Genomic DNA, 21,227 nt, shown 5'->3' with positions numbered 1-21,227 from the left:
ACTTCGCTCAATGGCTATGTCTAGGTGCTCCAGTTAAACAAAGACAGTTGTAAATGAACAGCTCCGACCCCATATGTCGTTGTGATTTTATAAGTTGGGAGGTCTGTAGACAAAAACTGGGGGAAGACAGTCGTGTTTCCGTAACACAATTTCAAGTCGCTAGTTTACTCACAAAGACTTTACAACACCTGAGCAATTCTATTTATTCTGGATATATTGCTTAAGGTAGTCAGTGGGCCTTAGTAAGTCTTAGCTCATTAAAAGGTCCCTTGTGAACATTTTCTATCAACTTTTTCCTTTTAATATTTTTATCCCCTGTTAAAAATAATCATATAATCAGTCTGCTCTGTCCGTAATCTTACCATCTACAGACATGTACGTATTGATTCATATTAAGAGAACAATCTTATTTAAGTTCAATAAGCCTTCATTTACCATTATAATAGGATATATTTGAAATCATTTTCGCTATAAATGTATTGTGATCCACAATGGCTTGATGTGCTTTAAAAAAGTAAATTATTTCTTTATAAAAAAAACGGTTCTGACCAGCAGATGGCAGTGGGTATTCTCAGGTAGTTAAAAGGGGAGGCTGACTATCCCATTAGCTGCCTGTTTGTTCCCATATTGCTTAGCGGAGCTCCAGCTTTCTGTGATCCGGCTATCAGTGCGTGTGTGAGTGGCAGGAGAACGCAGAGTGTATCGGTTCTGCGCACTTCTGCTTAGTGGAACAAGGACCGAATTTGAACTGCTGAGATAAGCAACAATTTAGGAGGAGTCCAGGACGCAGGTACACGCTACAAAGAAGAAACTTGGAAAGAAAAGTGGAGCAAAAAACAAAAAAGAAACAAATCAACCAGACTTGTGAGCAATGCGCTGGCAGCATGGCCAGATGGTTCAAGGAGCACCTAGGATTCAAAACCACCAAAGCGCCCCCTCCGGCTCCCCCGAAACCGGACTACAGGCACTGTCACCCGGCTGCGCCCGGTACACCCGGTTACCATCACCAGCAGCAGCCAAGCGCTGGGGCTACACATTACCTGAGCCCCGCACAACCAGACATTCTCGCAGCCTACAAGCTACAGAAGGAACTAGACTTCGAGGACCCATACACAGGCAGCGGAGGGAGTTCGTTCCCAGGGGGCCTGAGCTCTTCTGGGTCGCCAGACATCAAATACGTCTCCCCCAAGCACCGGCTCATCAAGGTGGAAACAGTCGAGAAGAGCACCCCAAGTCCAGGCAGTGGCAGCACTTCGGCCCCTACTGTTTGTGCTGTGAATGTGAAATCACCCACGTCACCTCCAGCAGAGCAGGAAAACAAACAAGAGAAGGTAAGGGGGCTTAGAACCGTAAGAGAGACAACGTTGTTAACGTAGAAAAATAGTTTCAAAAGAAACACGGGGCTCTGCATTAGAAAAGTATTGTTTAGCACGACAGTGATACTGATCTTTATTTTTTTTAAATAGTTAACCACATGATCAACTTTAAACTATAAACTTAAGAGGTGTGAGCTAATAAAAACCGTCGATACAAGCTACTGAAATTCAACCAAGACTGCTTTTCTACATAGTGAAAACCGTCAGAGCAAGTTATGTGCTTTTGCAATAGCTCAAATTAAGACCGCGTAGCCAAGCATTGATCCTGCATTCATAATGCTACCAAGCGTTCTTGTATGTCACGCTAGAATGCTGTTGTTTCTCTTTTGTAACACGATTGCTACAAAAGGAACATGTTAGTTTCCTTACAGTGGATTGATTCTTATCCACCAACAGGACTTTCAGGTCTTTTTCGTCACTGCAGGGAATTCTATTAGAATACAGGAAGAGTCTGGGACGCAAACCTCGTGTTAGGGTTTGATTTTCTAACCGTGTTCATTTTGTGAGATTATTGGATTTGCTTCTTTCAGCCGTTTTAGATAAATCTGAGCCTGAGTGGCATATCGGCATCGACTGATGGATGGGTTTTAGGAGTAACTTGCGGTGATAAATTCTGACGTCTTTTTAGCCAGCTTGCTTCAAGCAATAAAAAATAAAGAAAGAACTTGGCTGTTTATTTTAAAACGCTATATCATTTGGGTACTTTTTAAGTTCCGGTAATTTACTTGGCGTTCAAACCACCATTGTTTTACAGCATCTTGAAAACCTGTCCCAAAAAAAGAAAGATATAAAAACGAAGAAGCCCAAATCAATAAAATACTGTTATATATATTAATTGACGAAGACTCTCATGTTATTGGTTTGAGCTCTGGGAACACGTCTAATTCTTTCCTGTTTTTTTAATTCCCTCAGAGGTTTTATTCCTGAACAGCATGTGCTTAATTTTTCTGGAATACTAATTTGCAGTTTGTATTTATCTGTATACTGGATACTGCAGTGATTGTAGAGTTAAGGTGTATTCTGAAGAATCATTCCCTAAAACGGATACAGCTGCATTAACATCAGGCTCACTTACTGTATGTATTGGTAAACAACTTAATTCATTCCTAATCAAGGTATAGAACGGATTATATATGTCAGTGTAGGTGCTTATTTGGAATTCACCCACAAAAATCTAAACTAACACAGAGTGACGGTGTTTTTAACGTGACAGTTTTAGCATTAAAATTACATTTTGTTTCAGTAATTATGTACTGGTCTTTGAAAGTCCCCAGTTCTCTGTTCTTAGATTTTCTTTCTAGGTTAAGAGAGAATTCTGTGACTTGCAACCCCCTGGTCATGGAAATCCACAACCCTACAGGATTTATACTGTATGTAACCTGGTCTGGTCAATGAACAGAGATCTGAAAACCATGCTGACTTCCTCTTGATAAAGCAATGGTTGATCCAGTTAAGTCATCTGGAGCTTGGTTGGAATGAAAACCAAAAATGAAACTAGGACTAGTGATGAGACCCTGTCCCTAGTCATATCAGTCCAAAAACCTTAAAGCAAGGTTGCTTCTTGTCACATGCATCTTTGTTCTTGCTCATTGAAGAATCAGCCCTAAATGATGAGATATAAGCCTTAATGTTGAAGTGCACTTAATCACTGGGAGCTTGTCTTCAGCGCTGGTGATATTGTGCATCACAACAAACAGGACCTATGTCCACCACATGTTTTAACTTATCTATATGAAAGTTTTTATGAAACAGAAATGTACTTCAGAAATCATGATTATGATTAATTGATGAAGGCTACACTTTTGAGAATCACAGGAATGCTTCATGCAGTTATCAATAAAGGGGGTACATTTCTCTTGTGAAGTTTTCTAACTTGAGGAGCGATAACATGCTTTAAAACCCAACCGCTTGACGATGTTTAATGAACAAAGCTCAATATTTGTGATGCGAGAGACGGTAAGGAATATAACATTTCTCATGGAAAGTGGAAATGTCAAATGCCTCCCTGTAATTGGTGGTGCTGAAAGGAAGGACCTGTATGCTTTGAGAAGACGAGGGCCCAGGGGCATTCCTCCCTTGTCAGTCAGAGCAAATTTGCAGTTTTAGTTCAATATGTTATTAGGAAGCAGGCAGATATAGACACAAACATTGCTATTGTACACAGGTTAAAAAAACCTAGGTCTGTACTAGAGCTTCTTCTTACTAAAAACTCAGTAGAATATATTATGGAATACAACTCACTTCCTTTTACTATTGAAATCTCTTTGACCTCGTTTTACTGACCAGTTGTGAGTTTTGTGCTGATTATCTTGCTGTGTGTTTGTTAGCTTGCCTACAGTTTGTCTGTGTACATTCAGGGCTTGTGTGAGTAGTTTTTTTCTTTAATAATACTCTACTGTACTTTCACCAGAATTGCTTTTCATCAGAAAAGCTGCAAATAAGGTTCTGAAATTAAGAGTGCAAGTAGACTGCACAGGATAACATGACCTGTTGGCTGAGACACTGTTGGTTTTCTGTGTTTGTTAATGTTTAACATACTGTATATATATCGGCTAATCACATTATTGTGGAACAATTAACAAGATAGATATGCCTGGAATGCCCTTTATAACCATCAGTTTATAATATATTTAAGGAGGCCAGATGGGAAGTCAGAAGGTATGCGAGAACAGCACTGTAATATTGCCCAATACAGGCAACTCCCTATCTGCATAACTCCCTACATTCATACAGTTACTAATCACTTGAGGCAGCAATTGCTACATTGGCATCTGTTTGGTTGTATGGCTACGTCATATGCCATCATAGTAGTGGGGAAGTAGGAGTAGCTGAGCTTGAACGGATCAGAGGAATGCTTGTACAGAGTAGTTGAACATGTGCTGTTTGCTCTAACCTTCTCGGCCAATGAAAAGGGTGCTTCTTTTCACCTTGCCTTCTTTGTGTTCCACATTTTGAACAGGTGTGGCCTGTCAAAGACTGCAGTAGGTGTTTTCATCTATTGTGACTAAATGGAAGTCTTTTACTTTCTCTGTACAATCGTCGTCACCTGGAACAGGAAGAGCATTAATTCTGTTTGTTTTTTGTTTTAACAAATGGCAAGCAAAGCTTAGTATTCACTTTTACTGGTCAACAACAAGGAATTGGCAGAGTTTCATTTTTAAGGAATTCAAATAATGTTCATTATCCTAAGACCCCAGGATATAGGAACAAATGAGAATGATAGAATTGCATTTTTTTAAAAGGTTTATTTAATTTGCCATATTTGTCTGGTGAGTTACAATAGGTGTTTATACCTTCTGAAAATTTCTGTTATCAGTTGTTTTAAATTAATTTTGCTCTGATTTGATTTAAGAACAATTCTATCCTTAAATCTTTATATCTACTTCTAACTCATTTCTTGCAAAAATGTTTCCTGGAAAGAATTTCCAAAGCTGATTACAAGAGAGGATGTATGAGAGACAGAACAGCATTGCACTGTGCTGGTTGCCAAAAACTGTTTTGTATAACTCCAATACACTCCCCCATCACTTCTCACATTTGCTCTATGAAAGCTTTTTGAATGCTCTCTTGTGCTGTATTGGTCAGCATCAGGGCTCAGCAGAAAGAGGCTAAAGGGGAAAAACAGGTGAACAGATACATATCACATATGTATTTATAGGAAAAGAAACACTATGAAACACTTTTCTGTACCTGTAACGTTCCTTGCTAGATTTGCATCTTTCGTTTTATGATTAGTTTTATACAATTAGGAAGATATTTTTCTGTTATGTTGTTTCCACAAGAAAAAGGAAATTAGAATTAGGCTAATTTATGTACATTTTTTGAATGGGGTCATACTGTGTTCAGTAGTGAACCAGACAATGTCAGTAATGAGGATTAGGCATTTTGGAAAGCTGGTTCTTCAGTGAGCCCATTTTTGTATTCTATATTTGCAGCTGCACCTCAACTGAAACAGCTGAGTATTCCTATCCTCTAAAAAAGCCCCATGAATTCCCTGTGGCTGATGGCATACATAAACTACATATCGCACATAACTTCAAGGCACTGCAGTGATGTTGTACCATCTTTTGCCAGTATGTCTGGCTGTTATCCCTTAATGTTGATTGATAATTTCGATGAGCACACAGATTTTCATTCTCCTGATAAAGTGCCATTAGATAAAACAGTAGAGCTGCAGGCACTAACATTTTATAACAGCTAGGATACTTTAATTATTATGTATTACAGATTTTTCTGTTCATTGGGTCTGATTATTTTCATGGGTATGATATAGGGGTCAATTAGGCTTGAAATTTTGAGAAGACAAGAACCCAACAACCTCTTGAGAAACACCTATTCCTGCTTGAGCACATGGTTTTGGGATGTAGTCCAGCAATGAAGAGATTTTCCCAAAACTGTTGGATAGTATGTCAAAAACATACATCAAATTAGGACGATTTAACCTAGAAAGTAAGGATTTGAATGTTGTATGTTAAGCTGCGTTTAAGCTCTAATTTAAACAATTTCTCCTTCTTCCATCTTGAAAGGGCCTGTATCTCCCCTTGATTGCTCCCGTCCCTCTAAATTGACTAGTTCCATTAAATACTGCCATCTGGATGTGATACAGAATATTATTGTAAACCATTGCGTTTGAAATTCTGAAATACCTTCTGTACGGATAAAAATTATGTAGTGAAGCATAAATGAAGGATAGTGTTTTTATTTTTAGTTTTACAGGTCCCGCAATGTATTGTACCTTAAAAGGTTCAAATACTATGAGGCATTACAAATACAACAAATGAGTATTGGAATCAGTAGCATTTGTGTTTTAAAGTATGTCAATATAATATTACATTTGTCAGACACCCTGAATGATTTGTGGGCTTTTTTCAAAAGGTTGCACAGGCTAATTATTCCAAAACGGGTACCTGTCATTTCATGACTAAAAATGAATGAAATGACTAAATTCATCATAGGTTTTGTAACCTCCAGTGCAGATGCGGACAATCTCATTATATAACTATTTAGAAAAAGACACATGCTAAATAATAAAAGTAAGTGACAGCAACAGCACACCAATCTGTACTCTTAACTAGGTGGACTGTAGTGAAGTGTTTTTTGCATTTTTTCTGCTTGACTGCTGAACTGAGGGTCATGTCCTGGTCATGCCCTTATAATGCTTTTGGTCCTTTCAGCCAAGCGAGTGAGAATAGCTGCCAAAACTGCCAGATACACTTTGTAAACTAGTTTACTAGTTAACAATAAACATGTAAGTTACAAGATCAGAAGATTCCCTCAGCGAGAATGTATAATAAGTCTTGCAAACCAAGACTAAGAAATGTATGTTGTTCACCTATTATTTCATCACAAGGAGAGAGCTTTCATAATGGAAGAGCTATTTGAATTCCAAGAAAATTACAATGACGGCACCACCTGTTTAACGCAAATTTACTTGATCCTTTACATTTTTGTTGGGTTCAGATTTACTAGGTCTAACTGCTGTGCGGGTCCAAATCGGATCTCTCTTTTTTTTTTTGAGAAATCCAGCAATAACAAACAGGATATATGATGTTGTTGGAGGCTCCAATTTTTGCGACTAGGAAGACATTTGGCTTGGATGGTTTATAGTTTAGGACCTATCCATGATATTGTATATTTGCTTACCTTTAAAGGTAAGAGTATTACTTAAAAGCTGCATATTTTTTTAAGCTTCACCTTTAACCTAGAAAAGGGCTGTATCAGACTCTTATGGAGCCTGTATGCTTTGATACAGCATGTTTTTGCACTTCATCCACATGAATATTTGACTCGGGGAGTGATGCAAAACCATGAAAATTCATAGGGATGTTCAAACCAACAATGCTGAACAAATCATCATCAAAGTCATAGGCATATGGGTATCTCTCTTTGAGTTACTGTGTATCTCTGAACAAACCTCTCCCTTGGCATTAAATATTGGATTCACAATGCAAACAGCATGCAGAGACGGCAGTAACTGTTAGGCTATAAAACACAACATCAGTTACTTCTATTTTTTTTTTAAACGTGTCTGAGTTATTGAGCACTGTAACTACTACCAGTAGTGGTCAAGTACGTTTGTATAGCTTTGGCTTGACTCTCAGTGGGTGTTATTCCACAATGAAACAGAAAACAAATGATATTTTCTGGGCTGCTTTGTCAGGACTAAGGTTAATAGCTGGTGTATTACATATTTTCTCTAGGTGGTTAAACCATAGTTATTATAGGATTAATAAGATACAGGGTTTAAACAAAGTAATATCACATCTACATTTTTATGTTTTCACAACCACAAAAAAAATGTTCTTATTGGAAATAGCATGCATGCCTTTGTTCACAGCTGAATGTGAGGAGGCCTTGCTCACAATAGGTGTTTTGTGACCAATCACAGAAAGTTTGTGGGATGTTTGTGAATCCTCACCTTTAGCAGATATTTAATTTCTAAGTGTTTCGTGGACAAAGTAGCACTACTGTCATCATTTTCACTACACGTTACAGAAATAACTGTAATCGAAATTCAAAATGATCTCATGCTCTGCATTGTCTAGAGATAAGACGGTAACCTAGAGTAACATTTCCACTGAGGGGCTGCCTGCTGGCACAGCCTTATTTGTGGCATCCTAACTGTAATCGAATGGTGGAATTTACCAGACCTTTGTTTTTAAATTTTCACCTTCTTGACTAAGCAGGGTCAGAAGCATTCCGGTTTTTATTTTCCTCTTTAAATTGTTTAATGCCCTTGTGGTTTTCCAATGGGTAGTATCCGTTAAGAAATTCAAGCTATGGATTAGGAAGACCTAAAATTAACAGCTTTAGTATGATTCACATTCACTGTGAATATTGGTGAATATCACATAGCCGATATCAGTGCTTTCATAAACACTCTTAAGTACTTTTAGTTCTGAGCTCGCTGTTGTGCATTTAATTTAGAATCCAAGCATTGTCTCCGATTTTTCCTCCTGTAAGAAGTTTTAGGCACTTGTGTAAAAAAAGAAGCTTTATGTGATTCATGCAAAGTGTGTGACTTACACTGTGATATATTTGCCTTATCTTTTTTTCCTGCTTATATTCTATTCCAGTTAGAGACAGCACTGCAAATCCTTTGAGGTTTCTCCAGGAGAGGATTCTAGATTGTGCAAGTTGTTCTTGATAAAACCTGATATCAAATGCAATAAAAGATGTGAAATAGCAGAGAGCACAATGCTAGTTCATTAATATTATTGTACAGATATGAAAATCTAAAAGTTCCAATTAACTTCCAAACTAAGTGAAAGTCATTTGAATTTGCTAATGGCTGTTTTTAACATTAATTTTCATACAGCATTTAAGTGGCGCTAAAACGCTTTCACTTTTTTTGTCCAACCTGATCGTTTTTTTAAGGTGCCAGTTGCATTTTTCAAGGTCTTGCAGTGACATTCCTCAAAAATTTTTGGAAGAAATATGAATTTCATTTGTGATTTGTGTTACTGTTCACAGATGGGAAGAGGAATAATCAGAAGCAAGTGAATCAGGAATGAAATATTTAAGCTCTTCCCCTTTAAGAGTAGGAGTTTCCACAGACTGAAGTCCAGTTTATAAGTGAGAAAAAGGAAAAGCTACAGTATATCTGCTTGAGTCATACTGTGGTGGTTTCAGTAACAGAGCAGTTTTAACTGTAGTTTGTGCTAAAGGAGTTTGCGTCTCATAACGTAGGAATTTTTAAGATCGGAAAATGTGCCATAAAGATATTGGCAGGAAGTTATGAAGCACCCTTTATCAGAACATAAGATACCCATGCGGTAATTTCTGGGGAGAACATTTTCCATTTCCATCTAACACGTGGGGAAAATGGGTGAATTGCACACAACAATAGATAAGAAGGCAAAAGTCTGTTTACATTAATTGGAGTAGGGGAACTTGTAGGTATAGCAGAGAATCATTACCCTTCTTTGCTAGTTGTTTTTCCAGTATTATCTCCCAAAAAACTTTTTTTTCCTAGCTGTTATCAGTTGTCTCAAATGGATTTTTAAAGTGAACCTTTAATACACGATGCAGTAAATATTTTGTTTTATGTTATACAATATTCTTTTGTATTATATTGCTGGGGGTACTCATAAGACAGCGTTGAAGCCTATACTTTTAATTTCACATTGATAATCTGTTCAGGGTCATGTATGTATTACATCCTACATTGTACCATCAACTACATATTGTCTGGAGCATGATTAGTCATTTCATAAGAGAATTGTGTATTGTACCATTAGAGCATGGATGTTTCTGCCAGCATTCAGAATCATTTTCAAAGAGGTCATAAGGACAGGGGGAAATCACGTTTCCTTTTCTGTCATAGTCCAACAAACTTATCAATTCAGAAAGAAACAGTTCAGATTGCAATTTATATTATGAAAAGTGAGCAGGTCTGCTTTTCTCTGGTTTCTTTAAAAGCCAAATTGTTGTTTTAATTACTTCAGCAGTAGATCCTAATTGTATAACCATTTTTGTAATTTCACTGACAAATCAGAAGAATTAAACTATTTTATTTGCATCCTCATTATCCTTAATCAAGCATTAAAGTTTTAACTCCTCATTTTCACAATGGACATCTGTTTTGACACCACAGCAAAATCAATCTAAAAAAATCTATTCATTCCTTTTTGCATTTTTAAACATTTAAAGGGTTAGTAATCTTATTCTATAATCTTATCGCCTAAAGTAAATTTGGTGAAGCACTCTATATGTTTTGATGTTTGCACATAGTTTCTTCATAAAAGCATTTTCATTCTTATAATGTATCCATTTGTACCATTTTACATCTCATGAAGTATTCAATTGCATTTTCTTATCCTAACAGCATCTAAGAAAAGCATTGTCTGATTAACTGCACATTAACCAAAGATAATTTATCCTAGGTGGTGACTTTAGTCTCCTAAAGAAAACAAAATTGCCTCTTCTGGTATCTCACAGTAAAACTACTTTTTTTAACTTAACATTTTTGACAATTAGCATTGCAATTCTGTTATCCAGAATCTACAGGAGTATTTAAGTGGAGCATTCGACAAGTTCAATATGATTTTTCCTGGAAAAAAAGATCCATCATTTCTTCATTTGTATTGAGAACTGGAGGACTTTTACAATTTCATTTAAGCACCTTTTGATAAAATAAAGCATGTTTTTGTTTTGTTTGTTGCTTTGTTCTTGCCGTTTTACTCTACAAGGAGGTTCTGCAGGCTACTTATAAGGTATTGCCTGTAGAGGTACAGTACTTTGTTTTTACACTGCAAACAATGCTAAATGCTCATGCATGCATTAATATACACTTGCTACCTGTGTTTATATCGTTCTTAGATGTGAATCAGAATATCTGCCTAGTTCAATTGAATAAGTTTAATTTCAACAAAATGCTGTACAACGTGGCAGCATGACATGACAGTCAAGAATCTCGGTGCACTTCACAACAAAGTCCTGGCTGAAGTAAACATTTGTTTCAGTTTGATGTAGAGAGACCTTAAGAAAAATAAATTTTATAATCTGAATCTTGCATGGTTTCACCTGTTATACCAGTATACCAGGTATACAGTATGTATCCTACAAAGGTAAACTCTGTCTGGTAAAAACAGATGGAAGAAAAGTTGTCTTGAAGGTTATCAAGCATAAACCAGGATAATTACAACAAAGCTAGAGTGTTTTTGCCTTCCAGAAACACCTGAGGAAGCTGTGTCCCTGTTACTAAATTGTGGGTAATCACCCATTTGTATATTTATAAACTGAGAGTACTTTTGTAGAACCAGGATTCGTTGGATATTTAACACATGATTTAATAATCTTTTCCAGAAGAGAATGCCAAAAACAAATTTAAATTTAAGTATTGTGGTTAATCTTGATACTATAGCAATTATTTTTTTCAAAGAAAAATGTAAAGTGTTTTACCCATAAATTATCAGTATACAAATACAGAGAATGTTGTTCTTTGAAACAGATATAGAAATAGATTTTAACTCCCTCTGTAACTCAAACTAAGGTTGCTGCTGGAAGAGGTGTTAGTGGGGCCAGCGGGGGGCGCTCACCCTGCGGTCCATGTGGGTCCTAATGCCCCAGTATAGTGACGGGGGCACTATACTGTAAACAGGCGCCGTCCTTCGGATGAGACCTAAAACCGAGGTCCTGACTCTCTGTGGTCATTAAAAATCCCAGGGCGCTTCTCTAAAAGAGTAGGGGTGTAACCCCGGAGTCCTGGCCAAATTTCCAATTGTCCCTTACTAATCATGGCCTCCTAATAATCCCCCTCTATGAATTGGCTACATTACTCTGCTCTCCTCCCCACTGATAGCTGATGTGTGGTGAGCGTTCTGGCGCACTATGGCTGCCGTCGCATCATCCAGGTGGATGCTGCACATTGGTGGTGGTGGAGGGGAGTCCCCATTACCTGTAAAGCGCTTTGAGTGGAGTGTTCAGAAAAGCGCTATATAAGTGTAAGCTATTATTATTATTATTATTATTATTATTATTATTATTATTACTTCAGGATACCTCATACTCAAATGCAGGTTTTATCTTTTGTTCCTTTTCTTATTGGTTTACAATTACTTTTCTAATTTTGTTTTTTATAGCCCCTTTAAATGCATTTTGGCACATTTTAGTAAGTCATCCTTTTTGTGAATAAATTCCAAATGTCTATCTTATTTCGTGCATACACAAAATTAATGTTTCAGGTAAGTAACCATTTCTGCACTTGAACATATAACTTTAATGTAAGAAAATATTATTGCCAAGCTTTAATTGGGCATTTTCCAGAGAAACCCAGTTATACATACTGTACAGTAATATACTTTTCAAAGCCTTTTAACAGTGTGTGGGCACTTAAATGGATTTCTTGTCATATCGTTACACCCACAACAGTATGTCTATGGTAAAGTATTTTTCCTGTCCCATACATTTTTTCTTATTCATTTATTTTCTGAGAGAAACTGTTTTAGGCAGATGAATAAGGGGTTGTATCTAATTTGCAGTTTATGAAGTAATTAAAATCTTAATGTTTCATAGCCTTCAATGTATGTGAAAGAGCCTTTTATTAACTAAACTAAGTCACTTTGACCTTGTAGGTATCTGTTTTTTTAACATCTGTTTTCTAAGGTCAGTAAAAACCCTGTGGGGTTTGCCAAGTGTATATGTTCCTCACAGCTTGCTGGCCCTTTCTGTAGTGCAGATTGAAGCGCTTTCCAGATTTGTCACTGATGACATAGGGTGACTTGCAACAGAAGAATATTTGCAAATTGTTCCACTGACCTGACCATGAAGATGAAGTCCTTTTAATGCTCAATGTATCCTCTAAACCTTTTTGCTAATAGTATTCAGTTAAACTTGCCTGACCTAAGGATAGTGCCCTGTAAAAATCAAATTGGAGACCCCTTCCCATGAGAATCAGCACCATATTATATAATATCCACAGTTCTGTAGTCTCATGCTTGTTGAAAACTGATTTAAGTGGATTAAAGTAATGAAATAAGTCTTTGTGCAGACTATTTCTGAAGTAAAAATTTTCCTCACTACAGATGTCTTGAGGTCTTTTTCTAATAAGAAAGATGCTGTTTGAAAACTAACACTAATCAATAGCACCTTTTGTAGTTTTTTTTACACTTTTTGTTCTGGCACAATGATCTTCTATTTGATAACACCAGTTTTGTGATGCTAGCTTTATTCTATCAAAGTGAAGTATCTCATTTATTTGTTCTTTTTCTCAGTGTTGAAGTGCACATACTGTAGCTTGCCCACTGTTATATACGTCTAAATAAATTAAACACTGTGATTTATTATGAAAGATATTGGTTTTTGTGTTCTGAGAAATCATGGGACTGGCTTTCTGAACTGTTTTTATGGGTAACATGACCATCATGCATCTGTGAAGGCCTAGTATCAGTGCCTTGCTGGTGACCCAAAAGTAAGAAGTTGTGCAGTTTTTATGTGGGTATCTCATGTAAACTGGAAAAGGAAAGTCTAGACAATCTGGAGTTCTAGGCTTTAGACCATGCTAGGGTGTCACAAATGTAGTCTTCTGTTACTAATGAACTGTATTGTTATTGGTGTGAAATGTGTGGAATCATTTATAAGGAAGATTCTTTTTGGTTTTGCAAAACAGGCTAATCTTCATTTTTTTGATACGAATCAGTTGCATTACACAACAGGACATTCTCCAATATGAGAGCAAAAAATAATTTCGTGCTTTAGGAGCACTACCACCTTCTATTAAAGATCGTACCCTAGAGTGGCAATTTAGATTCAGGTGTTTTAATTATGATTTTATTTTAGAAACTACAACAAACATGGTGCAGAAAAGAATATAATAAGCACTTGCAAGAAAAAATGGGAGAGGCTAATAAGGTGTAGATGTATACTGTATATATGGATATAAATAAGAATACTGTCCAAGCTGCTGCAGTTTAAGAACCTAGACTATGTAGTTCAGTTGTTTTTCTCCAAGGACTGTCTCTAAAGATGAATACAACCATGTATGATTTAGTGGTATCCTGGTCTCCACCCACCTCTGCAAGACAGAGTTTTGGCTGCAATTAGGCCTGTTGGCACCAGCCATCCTGTATATTAAGTGACCTGAGAATTGTATCTGGGCAGGAGAAGTCTGTGGCTCATTGGCACAGTCATTCTAGTTATGTCAAGAAGCACAACAGTTATGTACAACCCTAAGTGCTACATCCCAGGATGTTCCCAGAACGTAGGAAGATGACTGCCAGTTGCACTGAGTGGAACTGTGGCAAAAGAACTATTTTCATCTGGAAGCTTTCATATGCTCTCATGTCCCTCCTGTATTCAAGCTTAGAATGAATTAGCTGGAGTTATATTTTAGGTTTGAAAATATATTTTCTCATGACACATTCTAGTCACTACTAGTAGGGTTACTAGCCTTTTTTCTTTCTGTTTTCTCACTGTCCCATAAAAGGAGTCAGTTTCCCTTTATTTAAGATTGGTCCCTGTTCTGAACTTTGAATTCTTTAATTTCACCATATTGGTGTCAAGTTCTGAAAAGTATGAAGATGATTTAAGCTGAATCTCTGACAGACCTACAGTGCCTTGCGAAAGTATTCGGCCCCCTTGAACTTTTCAACCTTTTGCCACATTTCAGGCTTCAAACATAAAGATATAATTTTTTCATTTTATGTGAAGAATCACCAACAAGTGGGACACAATTGTGAAGTGGAACGAAATCTATTGGATTTTTGAAACTTTTTTAACTAATAAAAAAATGAAAAGTGGGGCGTGCAAAATTATTCGGCCCCTTTACTTTCAGTGCAGCAAACTCACTCCAGAAGTTCAGCGAGGATCTCTGAATGATCCAATGTTGTCCTAAATGACTGATGGTGATAAATAGAATCCACCTGTGTGTAATCAAGTCTCTGTATAAATGCACCTGCTCTGTGATAGTCTCAAGGTTCTGTTGAAAGCGCAGAGAGCATCATGAAGACCAAGGAACACACCAGGCAGGTCCGTAATACTGTTGTGGAGAAGTTTAAAGCCGGATTTGGATACAAAAAGATTTCCCAAGCTTCAAACATCCCAAGGAGCACTGTGCAAGCGATCATCTTGAAATGGAAGGAGTATCAGACCACTGCAAATCTACCAAGACCTGGCCATCCCTCTAAACTTTCAGCTCAGACAAGGAGAAGACTGATCAGAGATGCAGCCAAGAGGCCCATGATCACTCTGGATGAACTGCAGAGAACTACAGCTGAGGTGGGAGAGTCTGTCCATAGGACAACAATCAGTCTTACACTGCACAAATCTGGCCTTTATGGAAGAGTGGCAAGAAGAAAGCCATTTCTCAAAGATATCCATAAAAAGTCTCGTCTAAAGTTTGCCATAAGCCACCTGGGAGACACCCCAAACGTGGAAGAAGGTGCTCTGGTCAGATGAAACCAAAATCGAACTTTTTGGCCACAATGCAAAACGATATGTTTGGCGTAAAAGCAACACAGCTCATCACCCTCAACACACCATCCCCACTGTCAAACATGGTGGTGGCAGCATCATGGTTTGGGCCTGCTTTTCTTCAGCAGGGACAGGGAAGATGGTTAAAATTGAGGGGAAGATGGATGCAGCCAAATACAGGACCATTCTGGATGAAAACCTGTTGGAGTCTGCAAAAGACCTGAAACTGGGACGGAGATTTATCTTCCAACAAGACAATGATCCCAAACATACAGCAAAATCTACAAAGGAATGGTTCACAAATAAACGTATCCAGGTGTTTGAATGGCCAAGTCAAAGTCCAGACCTGAATCCAATCGAGAATCTGTGGGAAGAGCTGAAAACTGCTGTTCACAAACACTCTCCATCCAACCTCACTGAGCTCGAGCTGTTTTGCAAGGAAGAATGGGCAAGAATTTCAGTCTCTCGATGTGCAAAACTGATAGAGACATACCCCAAGCGACTTGCAGCTGTAATCGCAGCAAAAGGTGGCTCTACAAAGTATTAACGCAAGGGGGCCGAATAATTTTGCACGCCCCACTTTTCATTTTTTTATTAGTTAAAAAAGTTTCAAAAATCCAATAGATTTCGTTCCACTTCACAATTGTGTCCCACTTGTTGGTGATTCTTCACATAAAATAAAAAATTTATATCTTTATGTTTGAAGCCTGAAATGTGGCAAAAGGTTGAAAAGTTCAAGGGGGCCGAATACTTTCGCAAGGCACTGTAGTTAACCTGAGTAGAGGCAGTGAGCACAGTTGTTTCAATACAAGACAAACTAATCTAGTTTTGATCTGAGTAATGTGCTCAGACAATCAGCATTTTGGTAACAGACCTACCTAGTTGGGCATACAAGAAATGCTGCTTCAGCACCAATGTGATTTCTGAATTCTAGCCTTTTTCTCCTGAAAATTGCATTTTGGTTGCATTTCCAGTCAGTTCTCTAAAACAGGTGGGTAGCTGCGTCAGCATGCGTAGGCTGCAAAGTAACAAGTAACAGGTTTATTCCATACTGAAAAGAGAAAGAAAGAAAATGCAACGTTTTGGCCGTGGAGCTGAAATGTTGTTTTCTTTCTTCTCTTTTCAGCATGGAGTTCTCTAAAACGTTCTTTAAGTGGCTTTAAAAAGAATTTATTTTGGCACAAGTATTTAAAGAGAATACTGTACATAAAGCTATCCCAAAAGAATGCCTTGTGTCCATTAATGTGATTTCTAGACCTGGCAAATTAAGGTGTAGAGAATAAAATTTTAAAATACACTTTCACAGTTCTTCTGGACATTTCACAGCCTTTAAATCAGAGTAAACAGGCAGGGAGACTTTTTGTTTTACTTGCAGCAAGCACACTGAGGAGATTCACAGTTGCATTAGAATGAATTATATTTCTCAGGAGAGTCTACCAGGCTGCTGAAATCATTTAAAGAGAGCATCCTCTCTATCTAAATGAATTTGATCCAGCACCAATGAAAGTTCATGTCTGAGAAAGGAATTAAACAATTGTGAAGTTAGTGCCAGCAATAAAGATAGCTATGTTATTTAAAGATTAATTGGGAAAAATGCAGACAAGTAAGACATGGGAGGGAAAACGCTACTTTACTGCTCAATGAACAGTTTAATATTTTTCTTTAAAAAAATATTCAATATGATATTAACACATTTGTCAAACTACTCAAATGATCCTATTAAATGCAAATATACAGTCAGCTCATTGTAATTAAAAACTACTTTCACCAAGTTTTATCTTTTTGCCTACCATTTGCATAATTGTTTAGAGAGAAAGTCATCAATGTCACATGCATTGCACTATATATCAAGGGAATAGTTTTGAATTCTATACCTTATTACAAATCTTGTTGAAAGTATATTAATATGAAGAAAAGCTGTAGGAGCATGGCCTACTTTGTGAAATTTAAATAGCCTTGCCAGTGAAAAATAATCAGTGCAAGAAACGTGACGATCATGAGTTGATTAAAAAAAGAAGAATAATTGAGACTGAGATTTTATTTCATTAAAGTCTTTCTTTTAGACTGCACAAAGTCAGTATTTTTAGAAGTCTAAATGTTAACTTGGTATCATTTTGCTCTACACAAAACACTAGTTAACAGACATAATGATAATCATCCATTTAGAAGAAATCTTAATTTTTAGATTGGATTTCCTGTGGTATAAGAACATTAAATTATTTCTTGGCATTCTGGGTATTGTGCAGACCTCCTTTCATCTGTGGATCTCAGTAACAGTTTTTAAATTGACCATCTAAATCCAACAATGTGTGATCAGTGCCAGGGGATGTACCTTATGTGTTTCAAATATAAAAAGCTTTAACTCTAGTCTTTACCCCTCAATTCACTTTCCTGTTTACATAATACTGCCTCTAGTACCAACAGAACCAAATAGAAATGTTTAACCTTTTCAGAGTAGCTGGTATGAGAATGTTGAGTTGCACAAGAGAAATGTGAGGTACAGCTATTACTGTACCAGCACTCTCTGCACACGGGGTTTCATTAATAATAATTGGAATAAGTGTCCTAAACATCAAAAGCAGCATATCACTAAAAAATCACTATTAATAGAAAAATCACAAAAACGTTTTTAATTTAGAACTGACATTTTATTGAACAGGCATAGGTAAATGCATTATTCTCATTAACAGTAGTCATCTCTTGGAATCTGCTGTGAAAAGTCTGTGCTAATAGTGTTTGTGGCCACCTTTGGAAGCCGTGCAAGATGTACACTTTACACCAGTTCCTCAAGTGAAGCCTAGACAAAAATGTGCCTGTTCACTGCCCTCTGATCTCTGGATGAAACATGTCATTCCACAGATGTTCAGTGGTTCTGGCAAGTTAATGATCTATGACTTAACTGTCACTTTCTCATCTTTCAAGAGAGCTGCTGTTATACAAACAGCATGAGAGCATGCACTGTCCTGTTGAAGTGTGATCACATGGGGATAAGACAACAGGAAAGACGGCAAGGGAGGTCTCTGGACTGGATTTATATAGTTCCAAGCTCAGGATCTCTTAGCTATATTCTAATCTTGCCAAACTGGACATTGCGGGCTATGAACGCCACAGACATTGAGGGATAGTGTGCAGACAAAGGCGTTGTTCTCTTGATAAGAGGGACATTGGTTCCTGTGTTTTATTTTTCTTCCTTGATTTTACACCTGGCTTGACATTCAATGGTTTAAATCACCTCTACACCTGTACTCACTCAGCTGGCACTATTAAGCGATTTAGTGCTTGTGCAATTGTCGAAGTTACTCACGTATATCATGGTCAATCTTAAATGATCAATTAATCAAAATGATGACAAAACATTTAAACATTGTCCAAAATCTTTGTTTGTACTTAAAACATTCATGCATATGTAAGAATATTTCCCGAGATTTTCAGTGTATACAGTATGTGGTAGTCAAAGCAATACACCTTAGTTTTCTCATGTGCAGTCACATTTTGGAAGATTTTTGGAGTTGTTTTTATTTAATTGATCTGTAAGTATAATCTTAATTGTAGTGATTTACAATAAATTATGATATTGAATTCCCTTTTAATTTGATTTAAAACACAAATTTGAAACAAATTATGCTGTCAAAGATAGTTCATTAATGTGTATTGTGGCAAATCAGTTGTTACTGATCCAATGAATTTTATAATGTGAGCTTCATCCTGCTTGATTAACATTGATTAGTAAAGAAGACAGTTTGTCATTTTTTGTCTTCCAATTTGTAAAGTACTCTGACAGAGTCTCCATGCTGTTTTATGGTAATACTGTATGTGGAAATAATTATTGGAAATGTTAAAATTTGAATAAATTAGCCTCGGGATGCCTCCATCAAGGAAGAAACCGAGAATGAACATTAGAAGCTAAATGAAATATTTGAATGGGTGACAGCATTGCAGTCAAAACATATTTTTTTAGAAGTGGTAACAACTGTTAACCTGACTTGTTGGACAAGAAGTGACAAGGACAGTTCCATATACTGTAAGTGAGAGGTAAAGCATATGGCTTCCGCTTTTCATGGAAAATAAAGACCAAGTGGGTTGTTTCAGGATTAAGGAAGTTCTCCCTTCCTGAGAGGAAGTGTTTACAACTTGGTGACATTCCCCTTTCACTGGCAAGTCGGCACTTGCCTCTTGGAATGCTGGGAGTGTCAATTTTCATCTCTGGTGAAATGAGAAATATTTTTTTTTTCCTGTAGTGCCACTCAAATGTATTGGCAGCAGCATGTCACACTGACATTAGATACCATGAATCCATCCTCCTTGTAAAGCCCTTGGCTGTAAGGTATATTGTTCACTGTATAAAATTCAGTCCTTTCAAACCACAATCATGATATATTAATGTGAAGCTACTCGCACAACTGAGAGCACAGACAACTGAGTATCCCCACTCCACCCTGTCTCTTACCAAGCATTCTCCTCTTAAAAGGTGAGTGGTCTTAGCTTATGAACCATGAGTGTATAGGTTACTCTGCCAGTCTCTGATTACAGGATTTGATTTAAAATAACCGTTTAAACCTTTTATGTTCCATTTCAAATTATTTCACAAAACAGGACCTAACTGTTAAGCATGGTCTTTAGAGTGGAGTAATTTTGTATTTGTGTTGTCATGCCCCATTAAAACTGCTTTTCCGTTGATAATCCAATTATGTATTTTTGTATTTCTCCTACAAATTTTATAATATACGGTGTGTTACAGGCTTTCAAAGCTGTGTAGCCTTTTACATTTTTAACGTACCTCAAGGGATTCTGGACCACCGTACAGTACATCTTGATCTTTTTTGTGATGTGCTTCAGTCTCTATATTGGAGCAATACTATTAACTTGCCAGTGCTTAATAGGCAGCTTAAATGACTTATTCTACATCACTGCAATGCATTTAACAGTATGTTCTACAGAATTTCAAAGACTTTCAAACCCATAACACAGCAAAGGACCTTGATTTTCTCATGCATACTTCAAACACATGCACTACAGATTTATTCATACTCCCATTGAAATAAGGGCAAAACTTAATATATAAGAGACAACAATTATGTATGAGTATTATAATGTCTAATTATAAATTTGGTCCTTGCAAATCTTTTAAAATTACAGTAGATATTTAGAATGTTTTAACCTTTCAGGACTTCAAAAGTCCCACCAGTAGAAAAATTGGTAAACTCCGAGTATGGGCTTCTGCTTGGGGCCCGGCAAAGTAACATGAAAAGACATTAGATTCCCGTATCATGGTGGAGACGGGCCAGATTTCATCTTCATCAGAGAGCCGGATGTGAATTGTGTGCCACTATAAAAAAAACAAAAAAAAAAACAGTCTAGGCCACATTCCAGGTGCGCATTCTGCTAAGGTTGTCCTTAGCTGGACTAAGATCAAACTGGTTTTTGAGTTTCACCGCACAAAAAAATATATTTATTTATTAACTATTAACTAATCATTTTAGCTCAATAATTATTCTGTGAACATACACTATCTCATTTTTTTTTAAATTATAAAACTGATAATTGTGTGCATCTCATAAAACTATATGCAAGCTTTGAAAGTCATTTGACAACCTAATAACGTAAAAATAGTCAAGGTGTTCATTCTATATAGGCACAGAAATACCTATAGAGTCTTCTAAATCACACAACACTATCGTTGTTGTAGAAAGAAAGTTGTTTTTCAATTATTTTCTGTCAAGGGAAACATTCTTACACTTCATACTGTTTGCACAAAAACACAGGCCGTAAAAGCTTAAGCTAGACATGATGCAATCTATAATCAAGTATACTCTGAAGGGCAATATTTATAGGACATTAAGAACACCTTAATATAATTTGGAAGCAATAATTGTAGAGGTCAGCGCTGAACTTTACCTGCTGGCTTATCTTGTCAACAGTGGAGACGCGTCCAGAGAAAGA

General features: G+C 36.9%; 1 protein-coding gene across 6 annotated transcripts in view; it reads left to right on the top strand.

Moving 5' to 3' along the window:
- The first annotated feature begins 634 nt into the window (after positions 1-634).
- shf (Src homology 2 domain containing F) overlaps positions 635-21,227 on the top strand; it is a 113,680-nt gene continuing 93,087 nt past the window's right edge. For 5 of the 6 annotated variants that reach the window (XM_088641302.1, XM_088641301.1, XM_088641303.1 and 2 more), the window contains exon 1: positions 635-1,331. In XM_088641302.1, coding sequence (XP_088497428.1) covers positions 885-1,331 — 447 coding nt within the window. In that variant the 5' untranslated portion in view covers positions 635-884. The remainder of the gene's footprint in view (positions 1,332-21,227) is intronic. The other variant, XM_088641304.1, reaches the window with a different exon arrangement.

This window comes from Lepisosteus platostomus, chromosome 7 (assembly GCF_059453375.1).
Source record: "Lepisosteus platostomus isolate fLepPlt1 chromosome 7, fLepPlt1.hap1, whole genome shotgun sequence".
In the NCBI taxonomy this organism is placed as follows: Eukaryota; Metazoa; Chordata; class Actinopteri; order Semionotiformes; family Lepisosteidae; genus Lepisosteus; species Lepisosteus platostomus.
This window is presented reverse-complemented; position numbering and strand designations above follow the sequence as displayed.